Genomic DNA, 27,173 nt, shown 5'->3' with positions numbered 1-27,173 from the left:
TTCACAGTAATTCTGTGAGATGTGAAGGCAAGCATTTTGTTCAATCCATAAATGAGGAAATTAAAGCCCAAAGGAACTGTGTCTTGCTAACATCAATACATGGCAGACCGTTGGTTCAATCCAGGTCTCTTGATTCTAGTTCAATAGTCTTCTTACACTTCAATGCTGTTTATTTAATGACATTATAGGAAATACAACCTAATATAATCCTGAAATAGGAAATAATTTTAACATCAAAAATTCTATATTATATTCTTCAATATTCCCTCTACCTGCAAGACACTGAACAAAATCAGCAGGGATTCTGGTATCTATTAAATTGGGTTTTACTGGAAAGTTTACCAAGATCCAAAGAGTATTCTGAAATGGCCACATCAGAGTTGTTAGACCACTCTTCTACTCCACTCATGCTCTATTTACATTGGAGAAAAATCTGTTTTAAAATTATTTTACATTGGCATGGAACATTGAACTGGTGTTAGAAAATATTTCTAGGCTAAACAAAGGATTGTCAATTCAACAAACAAGAACATCCAGAAAAGCCTTTGTTGCTCGCTCAGTCATGTCCAACTCTTTGCGACCCCATGGACTATAGCCTGCCAGACTCCTCTGTCCATGTAATTCTCCAGGCAAGAATACTGGAGTGGGTTGTCATTCCCTTCTCCAGGGTATCTTCCCAATCCAGGGATCAAACCCAGGTTTCCTGCATTGTAAGCAGATTCTTTACTATCTAAGCCACTATGAGAAGCCCTTAAACAAAATAACAAATTGTTGTATGCTGACCATGTGTTTCTAAAAGACTTATAAGAACAAATGTTGAAAGAATCAAAATCTCTTTGGGCCTGAAAGAGTAAACTATCAGCTAGGGCTGAAAAAGAAAAAAGCAGCTCTGCAATTAATCAGGCTGTGAAGACAGACACAGATAAAGCCAGCTGCAAAGTTAACAGGAAACACTGTTCCTCCCGAGGTCATGCAGCAGTTGTAAACTATCATAATGACCCCTTCTTTGGGTGATTACTGCTTTCTTACCAATGATGCCCCCATCCTCACTTTGGTATTTTCATTTCTTACTGGAACAAGATACCCAATTCTTATATTTCCCTGTTTCATGACAGCACCCAACCCCTAGTTAATCCCCACTTCTTTCAATTTGCCTCAGAAGCAGCCACCAATCCAGAACTAATCCTGGCTTCCTTCAGATTGACCTCAGAATTCTTCAGTGGTAAGCCAAAATTCACAAGACACTTCCCTCCTCCCTCTTGTCCAAAGGCCTTCCATGGTCCCTCAGGAGTACACTCCCTCCCTATGAGTCAATAAATCTGATTTTATCAGACTACAGGCTTGTTCCTGGTGGTCTCCATCTAATGAGACCTTAACAAGGTAAGTTATTTTGAATTACCCTACACATTCAGCAGTTTAGTACTGACAAAAGCCCTCTCCACTCCAAAACAAAAAAATTCATGAACCTAAACCTGAAAATCATTAAGCACAAGAAACTTCACTTCCAATAAAGATGAACAACACACTGAAATCTACTCCTTATATCACAGGAAATATCAGTGGTGCTAAGAGATAATAATGTTTAACCAAAACCAGGTAACTACTCTGTGCGACCCTATGGACTGTAGCCTGCCAGGCTCCTCTGTCCATGGGCTTCTCCAGGCAACAACACTGGTGTGAGGTGCCACGTTCTCCTCCAGGATCTTCCCGACCCAGGAATCAAACCCATGTCTCATACATCTCCTGCATTGGCAGGCAGATCCTTTACTACGAGGGCCACCTGGGAAGCCTGGTAACTACTATATCTGCTAGAAAAAAACACTGTATCTTCAACTTGGCATTAAGTTCGAGATAGCAGACTCTTAATATGTTGTCCTGCTTATTTAACTTATATGCAGAGTACATCATGAGAAACGCTGGGCTGGAAGAAGCACAAGCTGGAATCAAGATTGCCAGGAGACATATCAATAACCTCAGATATGCAGATGACACCACCCTTATGGCAGAAAGTGAAGAGGAACTAAAAAGCCTCTTGATGAAAGTGAAAGAGGAGAGTGAAAAAGTTGGCTTAAAGCTCAACAGTCAGAAAACTAAGATCATGGCATCCGCTCCCATCACTTCATGGGAAATAGATGTGGAAACAGTGTCAGACTTTATTTGGGGGGTTCCAAAATCACTGCAGATGGTGATTGCAGCCATGAAATTAAAAGACGCTTATTCCTTGGAAGGAAAGTTATGACCAACTTAGATAGCATATTCAAAAGCAGAGACATTTCTTTGCCAACAAAGGCCCATCTAGTCAAGGCTATGGTTTTTCCAGGGGCCATGTATGGATGTGAGAGTTGGACTGTGAAGAAATCTGAGCACCGAAGAACTGATGCTTTTGAACTGTGGTGTTGGAGAAGACTCTTGAGAGTCCCCTGGACTGCAAGGAGATCCAACCAGTCCATTCTAAAGGAGATCAGTCCTGGGTGTTCTTTGGAAGTACTGATGCTAAAGCTGAAACTCCAATACTTTGGCCACCTCATGCGAAGAGTTGACTCACTGGAAAAGACTCTGATGCTGGGAGGGACTGGGGGGCAGGAGAAGAAGGGGACAACAGAAGATGAGATGGCTGGATGGCATCACCGACTCGATGGACATGAGTTTGGGTGAACTCTGGGAGTTGGTGATGGACAGGGAGGCCTGGCGTGCTGCGATTCATGGGTTCGCAAAGAGTCGGACACGACTGAGCGACTGAACTGAACTGAATATGATGCCTATAGCATCAAGAAGAGATGTTTTAAAATCCAGTAAAACAACTCCGTAACAGTAAAGCAAAGTTGTGACCTTCTAGGAAATAGTAGCTATGCATCTACCTCAAAGACAAACCTCAGGAACGTGGGGGTAGGGTAGAGGATGAAACAGAGAGAAGCCTACTTTCAGCAAAAGCTTAAGACAATCAAAACAGTAAAAGGCTCAGCTAGTAACTGCTAACCAAATAAAAGACATAAGGCTTTATACACACAAGGTAGAAAAGATTATTGTTCACAGATCAGGCTCCTTATACTACACCCATCAACAACATCTTCAGATACAGTTTTTCAGAAAACAAGCCTTATTTAAAGAGGGCTAAAATATTCTTGGATTAGTCTTTTCTCTTTTACAAAAAAAGTCACATGATTAACATTTATAGTTATATATTTTAATTTTAATTAGAAAATAGAATAATAGCATATATACCACTTTCTGATTGGTTAAAATGTAGTTCAACATATCAATCAGCTCCTATAAACAGAGAGTACTATAACAAACCAAGGAAATACTCTGTCAAAAACATCAGACTTCCCTGGTTGTACAATGGATAAGAATCCATCTGCCAGTGCAGGTGACATGGGTTTGATCTCAGGACCAGGAAGGAAGATCCCACATGCCACGGAACAACTGTACCAAACTACTAAGCCCACAAAACTCTAGAGCCTGTGAACCACCCAAGTGCCATAGCTACTGAAGTCTGTGCTCTCTAGGGACCTGAGAGCTGCAACCACTGAAGCCCATGTGCTTACAGCCTGTCTTTCACAACAAGAGAAGCCACTGCAATGAAAAGTCCATGCACTACAATGAAGAGTAGCCCCCACTCCTTGCAACTAGAGAAAGCCACAAACAGCAACAGAGACCCAGCACAATCAAAATAGATAAATAATTTTAAAATGTATACATAAAAAAAGAACATTGGAAATTGACTCATCAAATTCAGTGTCAACTCAAGATTCAAAATGACTAGTAGTATTTTCTGTGTGAAGCTTGGTTTGGGACTTCCCAAAATAGCTCTGCATGCATGAGTGCCTGCTAAGTCACTTCAGTAGAGTCCAACTCTTTTGTGACCCTATAGACTGTAGCCTCTCAGGCTCCTCTGTCCATGGAACTCTCAAGGCAAGAACACTGAAGTGGGTTGCATGACCTCCTCTAGAGTATCTTCCCAACCCAAAGATTGAATTCATGCCTCTTAGGTCTCCTGCATTGGCTGGTGGGTTCTTTACCACTAGAACCAACTGGGAAGCAAATTAACATAAAGTCTCAAAAGAAGCCAGAAAAAAAAAAGAAAGAAAAATGAATTTTAATAAAATCTGAAAACTGTAGTAGAAGCAAAACAGAACTATTTCTTTCATGGATTTGATGCTACTATGAATCAAATTAGGTCTCTGAAACCTTAATCACATACAGTAACAGCTTTACAGTCTTTAAGGCTGATGCCATTCCCACCCCTTTAACACCCATCCACAGTACAATTTAAATAAAACTAGTAAGTCCTAAGGCTATTGGTATTCATGGTCATTGAATGTCTAATTGCTAGATAATATTAAGATATGGCAAAGAAACAGTATTTCTAATTCCATTCAGCCTTTCTGCAAAGTTCTAAATCTTCATTTTACTATATTCTTCTAAACCATTTCGTTTGATTTGGTTATTATACACAGACGTTTTAGACTGCCTTTTCTTCCAACTAAACGAATCTATAACTGTTTCCAACTTCCCTTTGTGAACTATAAATATAAAATTCTATTTCTATAAAGTACTGAGTAAAATGTATATAACAAGTACTAAAAGACCCTTTTAGAATACTTTGATGTATGTTGAAAGAAAATGTTAAAGAAATGACAAAGAATGATAAGGAAAGGAAAAAACTGTCCATAACAAAATTAAACAGAAACTCTTTTTTCATTATACTTTACATGATCATACTAAGACAATAAAATCTATTTTCCTTCAAATAAAACAAATAAAATTATTTGCCCTAATATTAATACAACGTTGATTCCAGAAATGGATACGAGGGGCTAGAAACTCACACAAGCTATAAAAAACCATAAAAATGCCTTTAAAAGGGATGCTTCCATTTCCATGTAACAGCAATTATAGCACTTCCATTCATTTAATATTTAGCGAGGACTCACAATGTAGAACATACAAAAAGACTGAGTTTATATTCCACTTCTAATCACTTGCAGGTGTGACAAGAATCCCTTGCTCCTTTCCAGATATTAAAAAAAAGGTAATAACTTTAGAAGCAACTTGCTTCATGAACAATTATCAAGCACAAAAAGGAGGAAGGTGAAGTGGGGGAAGCAAGCAACAAACAGCAAGGCTTAGCCGAAGAGTGATCCATGGGCAAGAGACAAAAACTACATAAAATCAGAGGAAGGATGAGAAATATTCCTGGCAGAAACCCTGTCACCTCAGCCAAATAAGGCATAAATTAGACTCCTTTCTTTCAATTTATATTTACATATTAAGACAAGGCAGATTTCCCACCTCCAAGTGAATTCTGGCTTTAAGTGTGACATATAACCATAGAATGGCCAATAAGTCAAGAGCCAATCAATGCTAAATGGAAGCTTATGAAAACAAATAAATATTAATTTGTCTATAGAGTTAATGTAAGTCTCCTGAGCTGTGCAAGGTATAAATTACAGGCCTACTATGCAAATTATAGGACACTGCTATATGTCAATTGTACTAAAGATAAAAGGGGTAAAACAAGAAAAGGTTTAGAGTGTTACTGCATCATACTCTTCACTCAGTTTAGAAATACAAGAATGTACATTTGTTCCTTGGGTATTACATTAAGCCACAAACTAAAATGAACAAGCTATCTTGCTGCCATTTCTATAATTTTATGAAAACTGTTCAGAATGTGATAATTAGGACAATTTCTGAAATCTTTACCATGATGGGTAATAACTATAATACTAGTTCTTCCAAATATCCATTTTGAACAGACATGAAACAGATTTTTAAAATTATTTCTGTACTGGAAAACTAGCTCATGGCAGATTTGTGTTGGTGTAAAATTATATTTACAAATTTTAGTGTGACCACTACAGTTTCCAAGACAACTACTAATTTTTAAAGGGATAAAGAAGTAAAAATACGTAGTGACTAGAGTACAAGATCTCAAACAATACTACAAATATTAATTACATATGCCCCAAGATTTCTTTGAGTGGCATTACGTATTAATACTGTTTTGAACAAAAAAGGACTCACAGACATAGGAAACTTATGAATACTTAAAGGGATAGTGGACAGGAGGGGAGAAAAATTAGGAGATTGGGATTAACCTATATACACTGCTATTTATAAAATAGATTAAATAAGGACATACTATATAGCACAGGGAACTATATTCAGTATCTTAACCTATAATGGAAAAGAATCTGAGAAGTAGATAAATATACATATAACTGAATCACTTTGCTACACACCTGAAACTAACACAACATTATAAATTAACTATACTTCAATTTTAAAAAAAGGTTAAAAAAGATTAAGACAGAGACTTAATATCAAAAAATACTATTTTTAATTCAGTTCAAGTTTCTTCCTCTGATTTAATTTGACACAAAGCAAAATCAACTTGATTAGTTGAAGCATACAGCTAATGAGGTAGAATGACTGGAGCTTAGACCTATAATAATGTAAATACAGGCACTGTCCCTGCCCTAAAGGAATTTGGAAATTTACTCCTGGTACACTTCAGTCACATACATTTAAAGTACTACAGTTGTTAGCCTGAAGAGTATGTGGGAAGTAACTCCCAAATTTCATTCCATGCTCCCTCCCCTCCATTTCATTAAATTACTAAATATTGTTGCTAACTGCACAGAAGATGGAAACATTTGAATACATAATCCAATATAGTAGAGAGTCCAGATAAGGTCAAAATTTCTTGGATTTGGCCAAAGACAACTGTAAAACTGATTGGAAAAAAAAGCGGCACAATGTGATTTTTAAAGTGAATTAGTAAATTCATAATAGGAAAAGTTAAAAGTCAGCTTCTAAGTACAAAAATTGGAAACACTCCAGGTTAAGTATGTAGAGTGAATATTAGTCATAGATTATTAACAAATTATGCACCTATCCAAAGGCTGCTTACTGGTTCCCACATAGGTCTAGATATGCACTGTCCATTAGCTATATGTGCTTACAGAACGTCAAATTACTTAAAATTTCACAAAATTAAAAACTTAGGGGCTTTCCTGGTGGTACAGTGGTAAAAAAATTATCCTTCTAATGCAGGGGACACTGGTTCTATACCTGGTCCAGGAAGATTCCACATGCTGCGGAGCAACTAAGCCCATGTGCTATAACTACTGAGCTTGTGCTCCACAACAAGAGAAGCCACTGCAATGAGAAGGATGCACACTGCAAATAGAGAAAAGCCCACCAAAAAAATAACTAAAATTAAAAAGAAAAACTTAGACCTCAGATACAATAGCCACATGTGACTAGTGGCTACTGTTTCAGATATCACAGGATAGAACATCTCCATTATCACTGAATGTTCTATTGTATAGCACTATTCTACATAAAAGGTCAGTTAAAATGAGTGCCAAGAAATGACTAGTAAAATTCTAACATTACTGAATAAAATTGTAAATGTGGGACATATCTATTTACAATAAAAATTCTAAAGAAAGTTGGAATAGAAGGGAACATTCTCAACCTGATAAAGAACATCTATAATCATACTTAATGGTGAGATTGCCCACTTTCCCTATAAGATCAGCAACAAGGCAAGGACATCCAGTTTCATCACTTCAATTCACCAGTGTACTTCAGGTACTAGCAGTTCAATGCCAAAAAAAAAAAACAAAACAAAACACTATAAAGCAAACAAGATTAGAAAGGATAAATTAAACCTGTTTTTACTTGCAGACAACATGATCATCCATGTAGAGAATCCAAAAGAATCTCAAAAAAATAGAGGCTATTTGATGTAGTTAGTGGAATTGTAGATTTAGTGATATATATACACACATACATATATATGTATATTTTCTATTTACTGAAAACTGAAATTTTAAAATATAGAATTTAAAATATCATCAGAAACCCAGGAAGTTCTTAGGGAAAAATTTCATCACAAAACATTGCTGTGAGAAATTTAAAAAGATCTAAATAAATGGAGAATTATACTATGTTCCTGGAATTGAAGGCTCAATGTTGCTAAGATTTAATTTTCCCAAAATTCATCTATAGCTTCAAAGTAATCCCAAACAAAATCTACATCACTTTTTTTAATAGAAATTGATACTCTAATTCTAAAATTATACCTTGCTAGTAGAACACAGAATGAGATAGCTACTTTCGAAATAAATTGACAGTGTCTTAAAGTTAAACATGCACTTACCATATGATCCAATAATCCACTACCTAGCTATTTACCCAGAAAAATGAAAATAGATGTTCATGCAACAACGTGTACAAGTATATTTATAGGCCTTTATTTATAACAGCCAAAATACGGAACCCAAATGTCCATCAACTGATGAATGAACAAACAGACTGTAGTATATCCATACAACAGAATACAACTTGGTGAAATGATATGCATGAATCAGAAGAATTTGGTCTAAGCGAAATCAAACAAGCACAATAGGCTACATACTGTATAATTCCATTAAGATGACATTCTAAAGTAGGCAAAAGTACAGTGATAGAGATTAGTGGTTTTTAGGTATTGAGGAATAGGGACTGACTCTAAGGAGGCATGATAGAAATTTAAGGAGTGATACAAATGTTCCATATTTGTATTGTGCTAGTGGTGGTTATATAAATGTATACATTTGTCAAAACTCATTGAACTGAACATTTAAAAAGGCAGAACTTGGGAATTCCCTGGTGGCCCAGTGGTTAGGACTCAACTTTCACTGCCAGCCAGGTTCAATTCCTGGTTGTGGAACTAAGATTCCACAAGCCTCATGGCAGGGACTAAAAGAAAAAAAGGGGAGAACTTTTTTATGTGAATCATACATACACCGTAATGTACTTGACTTAAAAAAAAAATAAAAGTAATATGGCTAATTCTCAATCTTTTGAGTGCTGTAAGTGTAGATCTATTACAAAGTACTGGTAACATCTGTTGGTTCTGGTTTGTTTTTTGGGCTGGGATTGAACCAGGACCTTGGCAGTGACAGCACGAAGTCCTGACCACTGGACTGTCAGGGAACGCCCCATGAAATGGTTCAGAAATAAACGAAAGACAAGCAGTGTAATGTATGCCAGCCACATACTTCTCTGGGCTATGGATTTTTCTTCTGTAAATAGGGGTTTACAACCCAGTTTCCCAAATTTGTTACCAGGAAACTTTCAGAATGTTACAGGGAGAATGATTTCCACTGTCAAATTACTTAGATAATGTTCTCCCAAAGATAATTCACAATGCATTTTAGTATATGAGCAGTCCTACATGTAGTCATTTTTCCCCATATTTTTTTTAAACTCAGTGTTTTTCACATTTACTTGACCAAAATAAGAAATAATATTAATAAAAGATCTTTCTCATGCTAAGATTCTTTTATAAAACTTTTAAGACTTACTTTCATGATTAAGCTTTATTTACATGGGGGAACTATAAAACTGATTTAAAAGTAGCTATGGAAAACTATACCCCACCATGAGAAAACTATTTCACAGGACAAATTTTAAAAGATCTCCTATTCATCTTATTTACTTTCCTAGTCAACTCCCTTGAGTTTTTATCAGGTTCTGAATTCTAAATATGTTGAACTTAAGTATCTTGACTAGTACATACTACATGAAAACATATCATATTTGAACTATCTCTATTCTAATAGCTCCTCCCCAAATAACATGGCGAATTTAAGAATGTGAAAGCATCAATGACAGGGACACTAAAATTCCTAAGCAATTAACATTATGAATAACAAAGTGATTAAATCAATGTAATTAGTGTAAAAAACCAACAAAAGTTCAAATGCATATGTGCAGTATTAGAATTTTTTAAAAGAAAAGAAAATAATAAAGAAATATTGAAAACTTAATACTCTAAAGACTGCTCTTCAGGACTTCACATGTGACCACTGAAGGAAGCATAAAGCATATAAACAATATTGATAGTATGGCTAAAACTATTATATCATCTGAACATAATACATGAATAATAAAAGCTATCTCAATTTATTCAATCAATTAACTATCAATAAAGCTTAAGGGAAAAGTGAACACCAGAAAATTCTGGATAGTGAACAAACTACCCCGGAAAATGAAAAAAAGTGTTAAAAACACCATGTCAAATTAGACTGAACCTAGTAGGCTACTTTTTCTGGTAAAACCCAGGCTATCAAAGAGTACTGTTGGCAATATAGATCAAAGAATCCAAAATTACCTTAATAATGCTTATGAATCTTTTATCAATGACTTCATCTAAATATTTAAAAAATTATTTCAAGTCTAAATTTATTTAACCTCTTTGGGTAAATAAATTCTATAAGCTAATTATGTATTCTTATTTTTCAATTTGAATTTAAGGCATACTCTCTAGGCACTAGGCACTAAATAAAGTAATTTAATTTTTCAGAAAACTGAGAAAATAGGAAAAGAGTGGCAGTTACTCATCTATCTGCTTGGTTCTATACAGTCTTTGCAAGAATTAACGTTAGTATAAACGGTTTTGTTAGCTAGATCTTCTCAGGAAACACTACTAGCATTTCTTTACAATGTTTTGGCCAGAGATGACCCAGGATAATATGAAAAGGACATATGAATTTCAGTAAACTACATATGGGAAGGGTGATATTTCTTTCTTTTAATAAAGATAAAACTTATTACATCATTATAAGTTTGGCAAGCAAATATAAGAAAAATGTATTTTTATTTCCTTCTAAAATCTGTGTTTATATAGTTCCCTGTAAAATCTTTGAGCTTGGCATAGAAATATGTAAATACACTTCCATATGGCTAAAAACACCTGAAGTATATAAAAAAGGAAATGCTTCTGCTAAGAAAGAAAAAGACAGGAGAGGAGAGAAGTGGAAGGGGGAGGGGAGGATGGGAGAGGCAGAGAGGGGAGAGGGGGAAGGGGGATAGGGAGGGGAAGGGGAGAGGAGAGAAAAAGGAGGGGTCTTAAGAGGGAGGGGAGGGAGAGGGGAGAGGAGGGAAAAAAGAAGGGAGGATGATGGGGGGGGAGGGGAAGAAAGAAAATGAATTTTAAAAAGTCACCTTTCACAAAACTATGATTATATTTGCTTTAAGTAAAAATGCTTTAAAAAAATTCTGGACCAACCATGAAACACCTCAAAATGTAAGCAGTTCATTTACATTTCAAATTTAATTCTGGTACCTATTTTTGGCTTTATAATGAGTTCAGGAAGGAACAAATCAAGACTGTGTTTATAACTCACATGGACATTACTCACCCACATTTGGAGGTTTCACATAATTTACAGGTAGTTCTGGAGGTCTGCCTCTATGTAGAGCTGCAAAAGCAGAGCCATTCCATAGTGTACTCTTACAGTCTATACAGAAAGATTCAAACGTTAGTCAAGGCATAGAATATTTTTTAAACTGCACCTCAGAGGCAAATGTCTATTTTCAATTTCATTACTATTAAAACCACAATAAGAAAATAACATATGTTTAAACATGCTATAATCTATATTATGACAGGTAAACAAACACCAATGCCTTCATGTTATCATCAGGATATTTTATTTTTTGTGCTGATCTAGAATCAAAGCTCTTATTATACATATATTTGAGTCTTCTGTAAATGTCATTGATTAATAAGGTTTTAAGTTTATATTGGTCTCCTTCTGGATCTTTAGGCTTACACATGTCTACTCATATAAAACTGTATAAGCAAGGAAATGAATACAGCACAAGTATGCCAGGTAAAGTTGAGAAATTTATACTTTGTATATGCTCATGTTATGGAGTGACTGCCAGTACTGTAATAGGTAACAACACTACGTATCAGATGAAAACTGAGTAAAAATAGTTGTGTTTTTGTCTTTAATGTTTATGTCAAAATTCAAGCAAATATGAAATATTTCTAATAGTTCAACTTTGAAACAAAAGTATTCTACTCATCTCCCGAAAGAAGTCAAGCTAACTGAATTGAAGAATTTCCTTAAATTATCAAATGAGATAATAAAAAACTGGTATCATTTATGCAACCATTTATTTATCTTTGTGAATTAGGATTTTTAAAAACATTTGCTAAAAAAGCAAAACAGAAATAAATTGGTTGCTAGATAGACCTGAAATATTTAATTCACTAAGGCATCCTTAACATCTAATTACACATTTTTATGTTCAGAAAATTCTATCTATATAATTTACATACTGGGGTTCCATGTAAAACTTTGGGGAGGACTTCCCTGGTAGTCCAGTGGTTAAGAATCCATCTGCCAATGCAGGGGACAAAGATTCAATCCCTGATCCAGGAAGATTCCACATGCCATAGGGCAACTAAGCCTGTGTACCACAACTACTGAGCTCACATGCCACAGCTACTGAAGTCCTAGAGCCTAGAGCCTGTGCTCCCCAACAAGAGAAGCCACTGTAATAAGAAGCCCAAGCACCAAAACTAAAGAGGAGCCCCTGTTCACTGCAACTAGAGAAAATCTGCACACAGCAACAAAGACCCAGTGCAGCCATAAATCAATTTATAAATTAAAAAAACAACTTTGGGGAAAATCTGTAAAAGACTGAAAAACATTGGAGTAGAGAAACTTATTGAAAAATGATGGATTGATACTTTTGTTTAAATATCTTTAAATATAAACATCTTGACAGATCATAAATTTACCTGTTATGAAATACTCCTTGTGATTAGAATATCAGGAGTCAAAGATTAAGAACATCAAAATGTAATGAAAGAATATTTTACACATTGATACTGTACTAATCAGAGCAGTGATCTTTTGAGATCTCTATTCCACAGGATTACAAAGAGATTTTCTATTCTTTACCTCTACAGTATTCACTGTTTTACAGAAAAGGGCTCCATTTAGGCCTCTAGAAATTTACTTGTACACTAGGAAAATAAAAACAAGATTGGCAAGATAAGAAACACTAGAATAAAATTAGTATTTAGAAAAGCCTGGGTACATTTCATTCACATAAAAATATTCCTTTCTCTAAAAACTATAAAAATCTTACCTTTGGCATCCCTTAACAGAGACTGCCGACCAACACCGAGTAATGTCTGTACCCCAGGAACACTCTGAGGGATCTCCTTATCTAGTAAGGGACCAATCCGCTCACAAATTTTAAGGAGGTAGTCTGGAGGAATGTGTGCATTGGCTGCCACCTAAAAAGCATAAATAAAATACAGGAAAACAAATTTGTTTTAAAAACATTACCAACCTGCTCCAACGTGGGAACAAACTCAGCCATTAAAAAGAATTCACTTGAATCAGTTCTAATGAGGTGGATGAAACTGGAGCCTATTATACAGAGTGAAGTAAGCCAGAAAGAAAAATACCAATATGGTATACTAACACATATATATGGAATTTAGAAAGCTGGTAACGATAACCCTGTATGCGAGACAGCAAAAGAGACATAGATGTATAGAACAGGCTTTTGGACTCTGTGGGAGAGGGAGAGGGTGGGATGATTTGGGAGAATGACATTGAAACATGTATAATATCATATATGAAACGAATCGCCAGTCCAGGTTCGATGCATGATACTGGATGCTTGGGGCTGGTGCACTGGGATGACCCAGAGGGATGGTATGGGGGGTGGGGGTGGGGAAGGAGGGAGTGGGGGTTCAGGATGGGGAACATGTGTATACCTGTGGCGGATTCATGTTGATGTATGGCAAAACCAATACAATATTATAAAGTAATTAACCTCCAATTAAAATAAATAAATTTATATTTAAAAATAAATAAATAAAGTACACAACAAGGAAAATAACATTTTAAATATTTAATACTTCAACCAAATTTAGGAAACAGTCACAAAGAATTAAGCACCATTTAAGCAAATATTAACATGTAAATGACAAGGCAGTTTAACTTACTTTTACATGTTTTGATTAAATCATTTGCTTAGCTGTTAATCTTATACAAAAAAGTGTTACAAAACAGCAAAAATGAGCATGTCTAAAACCCAAAGAAGTACAAAGATGATGGCTAAATTCTACTAGTACTTGATCATCAGTGATAGACTGATCAAGAATCAGAGAATCTAGATTCTATATAAATGATAAGAATGCAAAGTTATTACTTCCATAAAACTCCCACTTAAGCCCCTTTAGGATTAACAGTACATATTTGCTTAATTAAAGCAGCACTCTTTCCCTAAAAAAGCTAACTGGTTTTCAAAAGAGTATAAAATTAATGGTAATTTTATATACCATGTTCTAAACAACTAAGCTATGTACTCAAAATTCAATGCAACAACTCATTTTTAAAACACAATTTTTGAAGATGGTTAACAAATGCAGACAGGAATGAGACAATAAAACAACAAAAGTGGTTTCCATTTTTTATCTAAGCTAGTGTTAAAGTTACTGATGTGTTTCACCAATACCTAATTATTAAAAGAGTAAACAGAGTAAACTAGAATATTAAAAATCCTTAGACAAAAAGAACATCTACATTCTCATCTTGACAAAAGGTCCTAAAATCTATCTAGTTATAAAGTTACAATGCCATTTTTTAAGTGCTATATATAGAGAGAAACACATGTGTGTGTACCTGCCATCACATAGGACACACATCAATATATTACCACCAAATCAAGAACAATATAGTGCAAAAGGTAATTTTGTAAATCATCCTTAATGATCACCAGCACAAGAGATTTTGTGTGTTCTTGATAAATATTGGTTCACTGAATCAATGAATAAATGAAAACCAAAGTCTACTTATAAGCAATGTCAGAAGAATTCACAGAGGAAAAATGTTTCTCCTATCAGATTGTTTTCTTAGGAAACACAGGTTGAAGAACTACAATCCAACATGTACGTAGGATCTGGGGATAAGTGATCTACTATGACTTTTTAAAATTACTTATTGCCAATTATCTTTTACAAGCCCCCTCAAAAAACTTTTTTTTTTTTTTTTGCCACATGACATGACATGTGGGATCTTAGTTCCAGACCTGGGATAGAAACCATGCCTCCTGCAGTGGAAGTATTAACCACTGGACCATCGGAGAAGCCCCCACAAACCAATTTTGATCTACCCAAATCACTGGGGCCTGCACAACTGTCATGGTGGTCAGGAAGAATGGCAACTTAATCTGATTACTTTTCATTTGCATCTGGATTGGGACAAAGGATCAAGCAAATTCTTTCAGTTATTTCACACAACTCTAGTTGTGTTTCTAAGCAATTAACTACATAGAACTAAAATAATACAAGTAATATTGAAGTCAAAGCAGGTGATGATTCAATTTAAAGCCATTTTTTTTTTGTTACCTAGAGCCTGGTGGGCTGCCGTCTATGGGGTCGCAAAGAGTCAGACACGACTGAAGCGACTTAGCAGCAGCAGAGACACTGATGGGCTTCCCTTAAAGAATTCACCCGCAATGCGGAAGACCTGGGTTGGAGACCTGGGTTTGATCTCTGGGTTGGGAAGATCCCCTGGAGAAGAGAAAGGCTACCCACTCCAGTATTCTGGCCTGGAGAATTCCATGGACTGTATAGTCCATGGAGTCACAAAGAGTCAGACACAACTGAGCGACTTTCCCTTTTCAGAGACACTGATATCCTAGAATCCTAGTTTGTAATTCATCCTCTCCACAAGAGGGCATTCCTAAATAGGCCTACACACAAATATAATTAGTAATCCCAAAAATATATACATCACAAAGAAAAAAGCCTTAAAATACAGCATATTAACATCTATAACAGTTTGTGCCTTTTTCCCAAAAAGCTGTCTTGTGTAAACTGGGCTTCTGTTAACATTTTCCACCAAGTGAATGTTACAAAGCTTTACACATGATGGTAGTTGATGTCTTCAGTGGCATTTTCTATTCTATCAATTTTCTTTTTTTCATTTCATTACCATCTCAAGAGTTACAAAAAGCTAACTACCCTAGAACTTGTAATATACGGTAATATATACCCAGAAAATAGGCGTTCTCTGATATGAATTTTTAGACTTACCATCTTATAGAAACCTGTCAAATTTATGTCTTTTTTATGATTATATAAATTTTATTAAGAATCAAGCAGCAAGAAAAGGACAAATAAATAAATATAATCTTACTTCAAAAAACCCTTACTACTTAAAGTTGAATATTCCAACAATTATGTCTTAAACTGAAATCTTAGGCCCTCTGGCTACTTCATTTTATAAAAACAATGATGTTTAGGGACTTCCCTGATGGTCCAGTGGCTAAGACTCCAGACTCCAGGTTTGACGGTTGGTCAGAGGACTAGTTCTCACATGCCACAAGTAAGAGTTTGAATGCTGCAACTAAAGATCCCACATGCAGCAACAAAGATCAAAGATCCAGCGTGCCGCAACTAAGACAGATGTGTGTGTACACCCAAATAAATAATGAAAACAAATTTTTTTAAAAATGATGTTTGATTTTCAGGTGTGTGTGTATGTGTATGTGCGTGCGCACACAGGTGTGCACGTGCATGCTCATTTCTGTCTGACTTTTTGTGACCCTGTGGACTGTAGCCTGCGAGGCTACTCTGTCCATGGAATTTTCCAGCCAAGAATACTGGAATGAGTTGCCATTTTCTCCTCTAGGGGATCGTCCCAACCCAGGGATTGAACCTACACCTCTTGTGTGTGTCTCCTGCATTAGCAGGTGGGTTCTTTACCATTTGTACCAACAATTATATAAACTTTTTATCATTTCCTCAGTAATTATTTTAAAACACAGAATCATTAATTAAGCAACTAAAACAAGGTTCATCTACTCTCAAATTCTCCCCCTTGAAAATTTGCATTATAAACTATTAATTTTTTTCACAAGTTTGCTTTTCACCCTATACAACAGAAAAATTACTCAACTTCTAGGCAGTCCCATTCAAAAATTCATTCCTCTAAAATCAATAAAAATTTGATTATAAAACAGTACTAGAGGAACATAGATTCTATCAACACAATGGCAATAACTATATTTTTGAGTTTGAAGATGTTTTCCTCCTTTAAATAAAATAGCAGGTTTCCAGACTTTATCAGCACAGTTTTTGCAATAACAGTTTCTTCTAAATCAAACTTCAGGACTTTTAAGTGGTATAAACGTTTATTTCAACCCATGTTCTTTGATTAAAGCTGGAATTTCTTAAAGGTGATCTTTTTAAACATAAGAACTCTTATCTATACTCAGTAATTATATTTCTAAGTTCTTTTAAAAATTCTATATTAGAATTACATGTGAATATAATGCAATATATAATAAAATATAATATCAAAAGTATGTATTAAAATATTCTATGAAATTAATGCCTTATTAAAAGTCATTTTTTGATTAAAACTCAAAGCATTCTAATTTCAATTATTTAACCAAATTTCTCTTTCTGGAATATAATGACCAACAAGTAACAGAACAAGTACTTTCAGATTGGAGGAACAAAACCATTCTCTAAAAACACAGTTCAAGAGTATAATACAAACTTCTGTATTATTTTGTAAAAAAAAACTCCAAGGAGTTAAATTATAAAACTTTTGAACTGGAAGAATCCTTATATATAATTAACTTAATTCCACATCTGAGTAGGAAAAACAAATTCAGAGAAGTGATGTCCAATGGTCACAATGAATGGATAGCAATCTGGGTCTCTCTATCCACTGTTATTTCTATTACTGCCCCATTAAGGCAACTGAAAAATAAAGGTAATTAACACAAAGACTGCAAAAAATTAAAACTAACAAAAATATAAATTAAAACTAACTAAAAAAATAAATCTGAATGCTGCTAAGTCACTTCAGTCGTGTCCGACTCTGTGCAACCCCATAGACGGCAACCCACCAAGCTCCCCTATCCCTGGGATTCTCCAGGCAAGAACACTGGAGTGGGTTGCCATTGCCTTCTACAAGGCATGAAAGTGAAAAGTGAAGGTGAAGTCGCTCAGTCGGGTCTGACTCTTCGTGACCCCATGGATTGCAGCCTACCAGGCTCCTCCGTCCATGGGATTTTCCAGGCAAGAGTACTGGAGTGGGGTGCCATTGCCTTCTCCAATAAATCTGAATAAACTGAAAGAAATTAAATGAAAGCTAGATTATAAATAAACTTTAAAAGGAAGACTGGCTGACCTAAAGAGCAAATCTAACAACTGAAATTACCACACTTCAGAATCATTATGACAACTGAGAAGACCAGAGAAATTCTACTAGTCATAATTAGTTAAAAGAAATCCAGTTGGGCACTGAATAAAACATTTGCTTGCTAAGTCACTTCAGTCGTGTCTGACTCTGTGCGACCCCATAGACGGTAGCCCACCAGGCTCCCCCTTCCCTGGGATTCTCCAGGCAAGAACACTGGAGTGGGTTGCCATTTCCTTCTCCAATGCATGAAAGTGAAAAGTGAAAGTGAAGTCGCTCAGTCGTGTCCGACTCTTCTCGACCCCATGGATTGCAGCCCACCAGGCTCCTCCATCCATGGGATCTTCCAGGCAAGAGTACTGGAGTGGGGTGCCATTGCCTTCTCTGGAATAAAACACAAAGGGTCCCTAATCTCATGGGGCCAGGCCTGCACCAAGAGCTATATTTGAAAAACTAATTTTCAGATGGCCATGATAGTATTTTTACTTTGGCGTTTTGAAATAATAGGATCAGACAAGTAACCAAAAAATGAAGAAAACAGAATTGTGTATTTTATTTTCTAACTAAAATCATGACTACACAGGAAAAATGAAGAATGAAACTGAGAACATATGCTCAAGAAGTAAAATGCAACATTTTATTTGAGATTCAAAATGTTCTTTTTTTCTGGTGGAGGAGGGGGAAGAGAAAAAGCACATGCACAGTTTATCACAGGACTTTTTGATATCTAGGGACAGAAAATGAAACAGATTTTGAAAAATACAGCAAGGCTTGAAGATAAGCATGATACTCCGAAGTCTAAGAGCCTGAATTACTCAGGTTCTAAAACTGACTAGCTGTTACTCCTTTTGTGAGTGTGATACAGTAGAAAAGACTTGGATTTGAATTTTTCCAGCATCCCCAGGCTCCTACTTATGTGACCTGCAAAGTTATTCAGCCTCTCTGACTCTGAGCTCCCTCATCTGTAAAACAGGGAGTAATGATAGCTACTTAATATTATTTGTAAAACAAAAACAAAACCATTCACTTATGCATTCATTCATTCAGACGTTTAAAGTATAGGGATATAATGAAAGATTAAATTGCTGCCCTAAGAGAATCCATAGTCCGAGTTGTGAAGACTAGTAGATAGAAACAAATCAAATCTACAAGTGCCCAGAGGTTTAGTACAGAGAGCTAAAGGAATAAAGTACAGTACCTCATTCACACTGGGGTAGGGGTTTATGTCCAATTTCACACCTGGATTCGAAGTGAAAGTTAACAAGAGAGACAAAGAGAAAGCATTCCAGGCAAAAAGAAAACACTTTGCACAGTGCCTAGTACATATATCTCCTCAAGGTTTAAGATGTATCTCCACAACCTTAAGTTAAAAAAAAAAAATCAAACACTATCTGGAGTACCATCTGATTTTGAAAGAAAAAAATGCACATACTTGTACAATAAAGAATGAAAGAGACCATTAAAAATTAATAGTTTATTTTCTGCTTGATACATTCCAGTAAAATATAAATGTCTATAATAATCCAATATTATCTTAATAATTTTAAAAAATTCATTTTAATATTTGATGAATTTGAAGGAGAAATGAAAAACTGAGCAGTAAAGGAAAGAAAACAGGCCTTCCCATTGAAGTAATAACACTGGTTAACAGGGTGGGCTACAGTGTTAAGACTTCCTATCACTTTCTTTTGAAAATATTAATCATAGTTCATAGCATCTTTTTATTAGTTTTAAGATTTCCTCAGAAATGAAACAGGCAGAGCAATCCACTTAGGGCTCAAGTATTCTCTGGGTTATACTGTTTCAAGAAAGTACTAAAAGTACTATAACCTTAAGATCAGATGATATCAAGACAAGAACTAGGGACCCACCCACATTCTAGAAGTTTCTCAGGAGAAAAAGGTTCAACGAAAAGAACTCCATACTAGCTAGCAGATTAGCATATGTAAAAAGTATATACCATGAAATACTTTTTTTAAAAGTTAAGAAAATTGAGCAAATAAGAACTAGCTAATTATAAAGTGCCATGGTAGGTACTAAAAGGCATAAGAAAAACACTTTCAACAAAGTAATATAAAGTACAAGAAATAAATTATCAACCATGTGTAGAAAATAAGATTAGGATAAGAAGAAATCAATCAGAAGGGTTGAGGATCCCTGCAACAAGACATGGGAAAAACATACCTCCCACTTCTTAAAAATCAGTGAATACTGTTCCAGTATTACACTGAATTATTTTCTATAATTCATAAAAATGCAAATAACACTAAATATCTTTTGATATAATGATCATTCTTTGAATTAACACAGATGCACTTCAAAAACACTCATTTGGGGCTCAATTCTGACACTTTCTAAATGCTCTTTTTTAAATGTTACTATTATATATGCCCCTTACCTTATTAAAAAAATTACTAGGAAAATTGGGTAGTGATAATTAACTAGCTAAGAAGACATAAATTATGTGGTCATAATTCTTCAGATTTTAATGCTGGTCATTCAAACTCTCTGTTCTATTTTTAAAATATAGTAAAATGTAGTAACCAACTTATTTGCACTCATTTGCATTCTTTAACTCATTTGGTCCACATAATAACCTTGCAAAACAGGTAGGGGTTCTTATTTTATAAATGAAGAAATTGATTCTCTGCGAGGTTAAGTAACTTGCCCAGGGTGGCTCAGCAAGTAATTACTACCCACAAAATTCTATTTGAAAAATGTTAAAGGCATCTCTAAAATATGACATAAACATTAAATTGACTTTAAATTACTATTTAATCCCTACAAAAAATTTATTAATCAATCAATAACCAACATCAGTAAAACTTTAACAAAAACACACAAACTAAACTTTATAGTCAAATGTCACAAAGGTTCTTTTGGGACAAAATTTTATACGAAACATTCACCCAATACAAATTCTTACTCTCTTCATTTCCTTAATACCATCTCATTTGTACTGAGATACCAGTTTTCCTAGGACTGATGAGAAATCTCCAAAGGGAATTTAATCACTGAAAATGTATTCCTAGAGCCCAAGTGTTGGGGGAAAAAGCCAAGGATCAATCCAGATGAATAGCTAAAACTGATGTGGCTCAAGCAAATCAGTAGTGAAGAATCTCAGTTTCCAGACACTGATTGCTGTCTGCCATACCTATCATTTAGCAATATATCCACAAGGAGGTCAAGCAGCGCATGCCTTTTGGTTTCCCACAATGCATTCTGTTGCTAACTATGGCTGTGTGTTCACATAACAGTTAATAAGTCACACATGCTTAAATTGCTTCCACACTTAGAGATGCAATAACCATGCTATTAGCACTCAAAGATTATTCTACAGTTCTACTAGACAATTTAAGCTATTACTAGTAACTAGAGAACAAGAGCTGGGTAAGAGGAGAAAAATACAGGTATGTCTGTAATTCAAATATGGTATTTAAAGCAGTTGGTGAGGATCAAATGAAATAATGTGAAAACATTTTTAAACTTAAGTATGTTACATGCAGGTATAAATTCTTACAATGGCATATATAACCATAGATGTATTACTTTTAAAGATACGAGTAAAGATTAAAATCTTGATAAAGTTTTCTTTTTTTAATATAGCATAAAACTGCTTCAAATCTTTTCCATATAAAACAAAGACAATGCAATCTATGACACTCCAAATGTAAGCACTAATTGGGTGATTTCAATTCTATGGATGAAAAATGCTGAATAAATGTAAAAATATACATCACACCTAAAGATAATGTCTCTGGTTCAGTCTTATGATAAAAGTACCCACAAAATAATTCAAAAATCTTAAGGTATGTCTTTAAAAATGTTTCCAAGTCATCTTTCCGATATGTAAAATTTGTGTATTAACAAAAACTATTCATTTAAACACACATACACACACACACACTCCTCACTGCTCTGTCATTCCTAATGATCATCCCAGTAAAGCTCCAAGGAGGAAGCAACAGAATAGTGAACAATTCAACAGGGTCACCACAAATGAAAGGACATTTATAATTACTTAAATTATCTACCTCAAGAAGAAGCAAATCAAATTCTATTATATTGTAAATAAGTCAAGCAGAAATAAAGAAAAATACTCAGATCAAACTTCAGAAACAATCATCCTGACTTCAAATCTCTCCCTGTATTATTACAAAACTCTGAAAATTAATTTAGAATTTTCTAATGTCATAATCAAAAATGTTACAGTTCAACATATACTAACAAACATTTCACCAAGACTTCTTTAAAAGGCACTTTATATCCCAACATCTTGATATTTGGCTGCAAGTAGGTTTAATAAAAAAAGCACCTTTCCTGGTGTTCCAAATGATAAGTAAAACACTAAATCAGATTTAAGAAAGAAAAAGAGGGATTTTTAGACTATGTAATAGTAACAGTAGTAATAAGTGTTGATGAAATCCAACATATTATCTTAACATTATTCTGGATAAATCAAGTTAAGCAGGATAGTTTTTTACAATTCAATTAAAAATATACATATGGACAGAAAGGCAGGATTTTTGTTTCAAGTAAGTAGTATAAATGACTATGCAACTTCAATTCAGTATTTTGATATCCTTGTTTATACTCCTTTGCCTCTTTATTATGCACTTGTATTCTTTCCTTTTAATATCCCAGTACATTTTAAGTTTGAAATTCTGCAATATAATTTAACATATAAGGTTATACTAATTAATACTACTTTGTCCTAAATTTCAATCAAAAATATGTAGCTAAATCAAAGATCACAGTTTAAATCCATTGTTCTAACAGCACTTTAAAGAATACCCCAGGAAAAAAATCCATCTCTCCTACAATGAAGCCACTCAAAATCTCACATCAGATTTGAAATCATTTTTATCAACAACTGATGAATCTAGCAATCAATCTAACACTACACACTCAGTTCTCAGCCACTTCTTTTCCTTCTGTTCAATTTCTCATTCAGCTCTGTTTCATCTCCCGTTACAAAGAAATCTATAGGTAGAGCATAGACATATGACTAAAAATAAAACCTCATTATCAAAATGTATTATCCCTAGAAAAATTGGATCCTGGTGTGGAAAAATAAAAAGCCTATATGTACAATATAAAAATTAAGTTAAAAACAAAAAAAATAATACTATCTAAACTAAGGATAATATTAATAGGGAAATTCTGTGTATATAAAATTAAAAATGTATAAGGAATTATAAAAACAATAAATTTAAAAGATAAAGGTGAAAATCAAGTATACACAGGAATATACAAATGGATTAACAATAATTAAAAAATAACTTGTTAAAGTAAAAGTCTCACTAACAGAAAAGAGCTAATTAAATAAACAAAATAAAGAGGATTATTTTCACCTATTAAAGCCACCAAAAGATTTTAAAAATTCATTCTAAGTATCTAGATGGTTAGATTATAAATTAGTACAATCTCCTGGAGAGCAATTTTATAATATATAAAATGGATGAGACCCCTGACCTGATAACTCCACTTCAGAAATATAGCCCAGGAAAATAACTGGGGATAAAAAAGGGGGAAAAGCAGAATGACTACTTAACTATGCAAAGATATTAGTGAAAAACTGCAAGTAACCCAAATGCTCAACTAGCAATTGAGTTCTAATCACAGCAACTTAAATAAAACTGAATCTTTCCTTGCCATTAAATAACAATAGCTATTCAAATATAGATAAGTATATGTAAAAGTGTTAAGAAAATATAAAGCATAAAATGGATACTAATTGCAAATACATGAAGACATGCCTTTACAATATAAGGAAAGGAAGTCTAGTAAACTGGGCTTTGTTTTTTTGTTTTTCTCCCTGAGTGTTTGTGTGTATATGTGTGTGTGGTTAGAAGACTGTATTTTTAATATTTTTGATGCTCATTTCCTTTTTACCACATCAAGTTAATTTTTAAAAAGCGTTTTCCTTTTAAAAAATGCTACTTGCTTAAAATGGTACACTTAGAGACAAATAAATGTTAAGCAAAAAATTTATTGATACAGCTTAGTATGAAGCACTATTTTCAAAACCACATTAGTCATGAAGTGTTAAAACATATTGGTAGGCATTGTTGTTTTTGCCCTTTTTTGGCAGGACTTCAGTCCAACAAAAAGTTCTGACTACAAATTAAATAAACTGGAAATACATGCAGTTTTTCAGAAATAATTTTTATCCGAGAATTTTTGCCATTAATAATAGTACAGATGATGGAGTTTATCCTTATCGCAAGTATTATACCATTTTCTGTGCTTTGCAAAACTAAAAAATTTAGATCCGGTAATTAGCATGGCTTCATTCTTGTAATTTAATACAAAGAAAAATCAAATGAACACCAAAGTAATTTAAATATTGTCTTGCTGAAAGCAAACTTTAAATTATGTTATTTATATTTAGAGTCTACCATATCCCTCCAACTTTCTTTAACTTTAATGTTCCTCCATTCGGATCTTATCGGAAGGAAAAGTGGCTGAATTTAGATTTTAGTAACATCATACCTTTCTCCTTTCATTTCCTTCCAACTGACTGTGCCAGTGGATAACAAGAGGTAACACCCACCCCTCAAATAAAAAGGATCACCTTTCTGTGTGTGTCAATGCCAAAGAGAAGGTGCATTTACACTATGAATTATATCTATAAAACAAGCAACAGTCAATCCAGTGCTTTTGGTCCTTTACTAAAGTATATTCTATTTTAAAATTTAAAAACCATCGTTGTCTCCTTGTAAATCCCAAATCGTGCTTCATTAGTCCTCAAAAAACGCATAATCTATAGTTCTTATATAGTGAAATTTTAACTACACAAATGCGATTTAATAACGACTAAAGCAATTTTCTAAAATCTGAGATATACAATGATTATGCTATTATTCTGCAGTCGATTATCTAAACCTGGCAAATTTTGGAATTAGCTCGATGCTCCCTATTATTTTTAATTGTGCTGTTTTTCCCTAGTCCCGGGTCTGTCAATTCCCCTTCGGAAGCCCCTTCGCCGTGCGGCCCGACTGCTCCCCCCGCAAAAAAAGGCTAAGCCTGGCCTCAGTTCCCGTATTTTAAGCCAGGACCAACCAGAACCCAGTTTTCTTCCACTAATCCGGAACTCCCGGCTGTTACCAACGCTGTCATTGGCCAGCGTCAGTCCTTGGTACGTGCCCCAAGATAACCCCCGGGTTTCTCTCCTTTTTCCCCCTACAATAGGCCTTTCCTGATGTTTGTAACATATTTATAAACCACAATACGGCATCTCAGATAACCAACTCACATTCTTCAAAGTTTTCGGGTGGAAACAAACGAGGCCAAGGGGAGGGCAAGATACCTTTTCTCCGACTCGCCAAGGGGGGGAAGGGACGTTCATCGGCTCAGCACGGAGCTCTAGAGCCGCGTCGGTAGAAGGGTCGGGGGTAGGTTGGGGATACAAGGTGGTGGAAAGGGAGTGAAGAATGAGTTGGGTTGAGTTGAAATGAAAACTTTACTCACCAGATCCTCGAAGCTTCTTCGGTGCTCTCTCCCCTCCCAGTCTAAGCGGCGCGGAATAAGCTGGGGGCCGGCAAAAAGAAAGGGTGGAGGGGGCAACGATAAAGGCCAAGCCTCTGCTCCGCATCAACCCGACCCAGCTTGGGTCCGGGTCCTCGACCCTTGGCGTCTTTATTTCTCTGGCCTGATAGCTGTTGTCTCAGAGCTAGACGAGTGTGGGGGGGAAGGAGGCCGAGGAGGAGGAAATCCTGAAAAACCACCTCCCACAGGCATAAAATGGGGTGAGTTAGGACCCCAGAGATATCCGCCCCCTTTGAAGGAAAGAGCCGGTTCACCCCTGTAGCAACAGCTATGAGTGCCCAGATCCGAGGCTCCCTCCCAGCTCTTGCCCTCCGCCCCTTACTTGCCCTCCCCTTCCTCCAGTCTCACCCAAACCCTACCCACCTCTTCCCGAAGGGGCTACGTACCTGATGCTCCTCGAGTTCCTGCACTAGCACCTGAGCAAAAGGGAAACACGGATTATGACGAGCAGCTGGGGCCATCACCCATTCCTCCCTCCCCAATTCGAACCCAGCCGCTGACTGTAGAGCTACTCAAGGCCGGCCTTTACCTCAACCACAACGAAACTGCACACTCTGCTGCCTCGATTTCCCCATTGGGACCATTCCCCAAGACTCCCAGATCTCCTTCCCCGTCTCACCTGAGCGGATTTGTTGCAGGGTCCGGATTGCAAGAATCTAGCGATCAGGTAATACAGCTCTGAGGAAAAGGGGGGGGGGGGGGTGGGAAGAGGTTGAGAGGGAGGCAAAGAGAAATAGAAGCTTTTTCAAAAGAAACTGACAGCCGCCGCGCTAAGCCCCCATCCTCTTAACCCCCGGACACAGCCACCCACCGGCTTCGATCTGGGTAGGTGCCGCCGCCATCCTTTTCCTGGGGGGGGTTTGGGGGCTTCGCTCCAGAGGGGCTGGCGGGGGAGAGTGGGGGCGCTGTCTCTATTGTGGTGAAGCCCCCATGCCCAGGAGTCCCGCCGCTTCCGCCGCACTCCGCGTCCCAGTTTCGGTCTTTCTCGGATTCATCGCATCACGTTTCGACCCATAGATATTCTAGCCCAAGAGCTGAGGAGGCGGAGGAGGAAGGAGAGTAAGAGAGAGAAGAGGAGGGAGGAGCCGAAGTGTCGGAGGGGTGGGCGGGGGCAAAGGGGGTGGAGAGAGGGGAGGGTAAAAACTGTAAGAGGTAACTGCAGCGCTCGTTGTCCGCCGCCAGGGGCACTAACGCAGCCGCCAATCCTCCTCTCTCCTAGACGGCCACGGTTGCCTAGCTACTACTCTCAGAAGGAAGGGGAGGTGCTAACTGATGGCCGACGCTCTGGCAGCCGCCGCAGAACTCGGTGGTGACGTTCCCTTCCGCGAGCTCCTGAATCCGTTGCCCTTCCTGTGAGAGCAGTCAGGTCCTTTCCTGTTAAGGACTTTTCCCTCAGGCTGGTGATGAGGGACTTGTGAGGAGCCAACTTGACTCAGCGTCTTTCTTAGATTTCCTCACGGCAAGAAAGAGGCTTTATTTTTTTGCCTCTCTTCCACCAAAAGGAGTTTAGCCTCTAAAGGATCTTGTGACTGAGAAAGAAAAGGATCCCCTACTTCGTGGTCACTTGTTTGTCTTTAAAATGATTTTTGT

General features: G+C 36.2%; 1 protein-coding gene across 1 annotated transcript in view; it reads right to left on the bottom strand.

Moving 5' to 3' along the window:
• Positions 1-26,543, bottom strand: part of BRWD3 (bromodomain and WD repeat domain containing 3) — a 152,344-nt gene extending 125,801 nt beyond the window's left edge. The window contains exons 1-6 of the mRNA XM_052663833.1: positions 26,395-26,543; positions 26,203-26,261; positions 25,970-25,999; positions 25,506-25,565; positions 12,949-13,099; positions 11,202-11,300 (exon numbers count right to left, since the gene is read on the bottom strand). Of these exons, the coding sequence (XP_052519793.1) occupies positions 11,202-11,300; positions 12,949-13,099; positions 25,506-25,565; positions 25,970-25,999; positions 26,203-26,261; positions 26,395-26,425 (430 nt within the window). The 5' untranslated portion in view covers positions 26,426-26,543. The remainder of the gene's footprint in view (positions 1-11,201; positions 11,301-12,948; positions 13,100-25,505; positions 25,566-25,969; positions 26,000-26,202; positions 26,262-26,394) is intronic.
• Positions 26,544-27,173: the final 630 nt, after the last annotated feature.

The sequence above is a fragment of the Budorcas taxicolor genome, chromosome X (genome assembly GCF_023091745.1).
Source record: "Budorcas taxicolor isolate Tak-1 chromosome X, Takin1.1, whole genome shotgun sequence".
NCBI classification, from domain to species: domain Eukaryota; kingdom Metazoa; phylum Chordata; class Mammalia; order Artiodactyla; family Bovidae; genus Budorcas; species Budorcas taxicolor.
The sequence above is the reverse complement of the archived record's forward strand: the minus strand, read 5'-3'. Positions and strand labels throughout refer to the sequence as shown.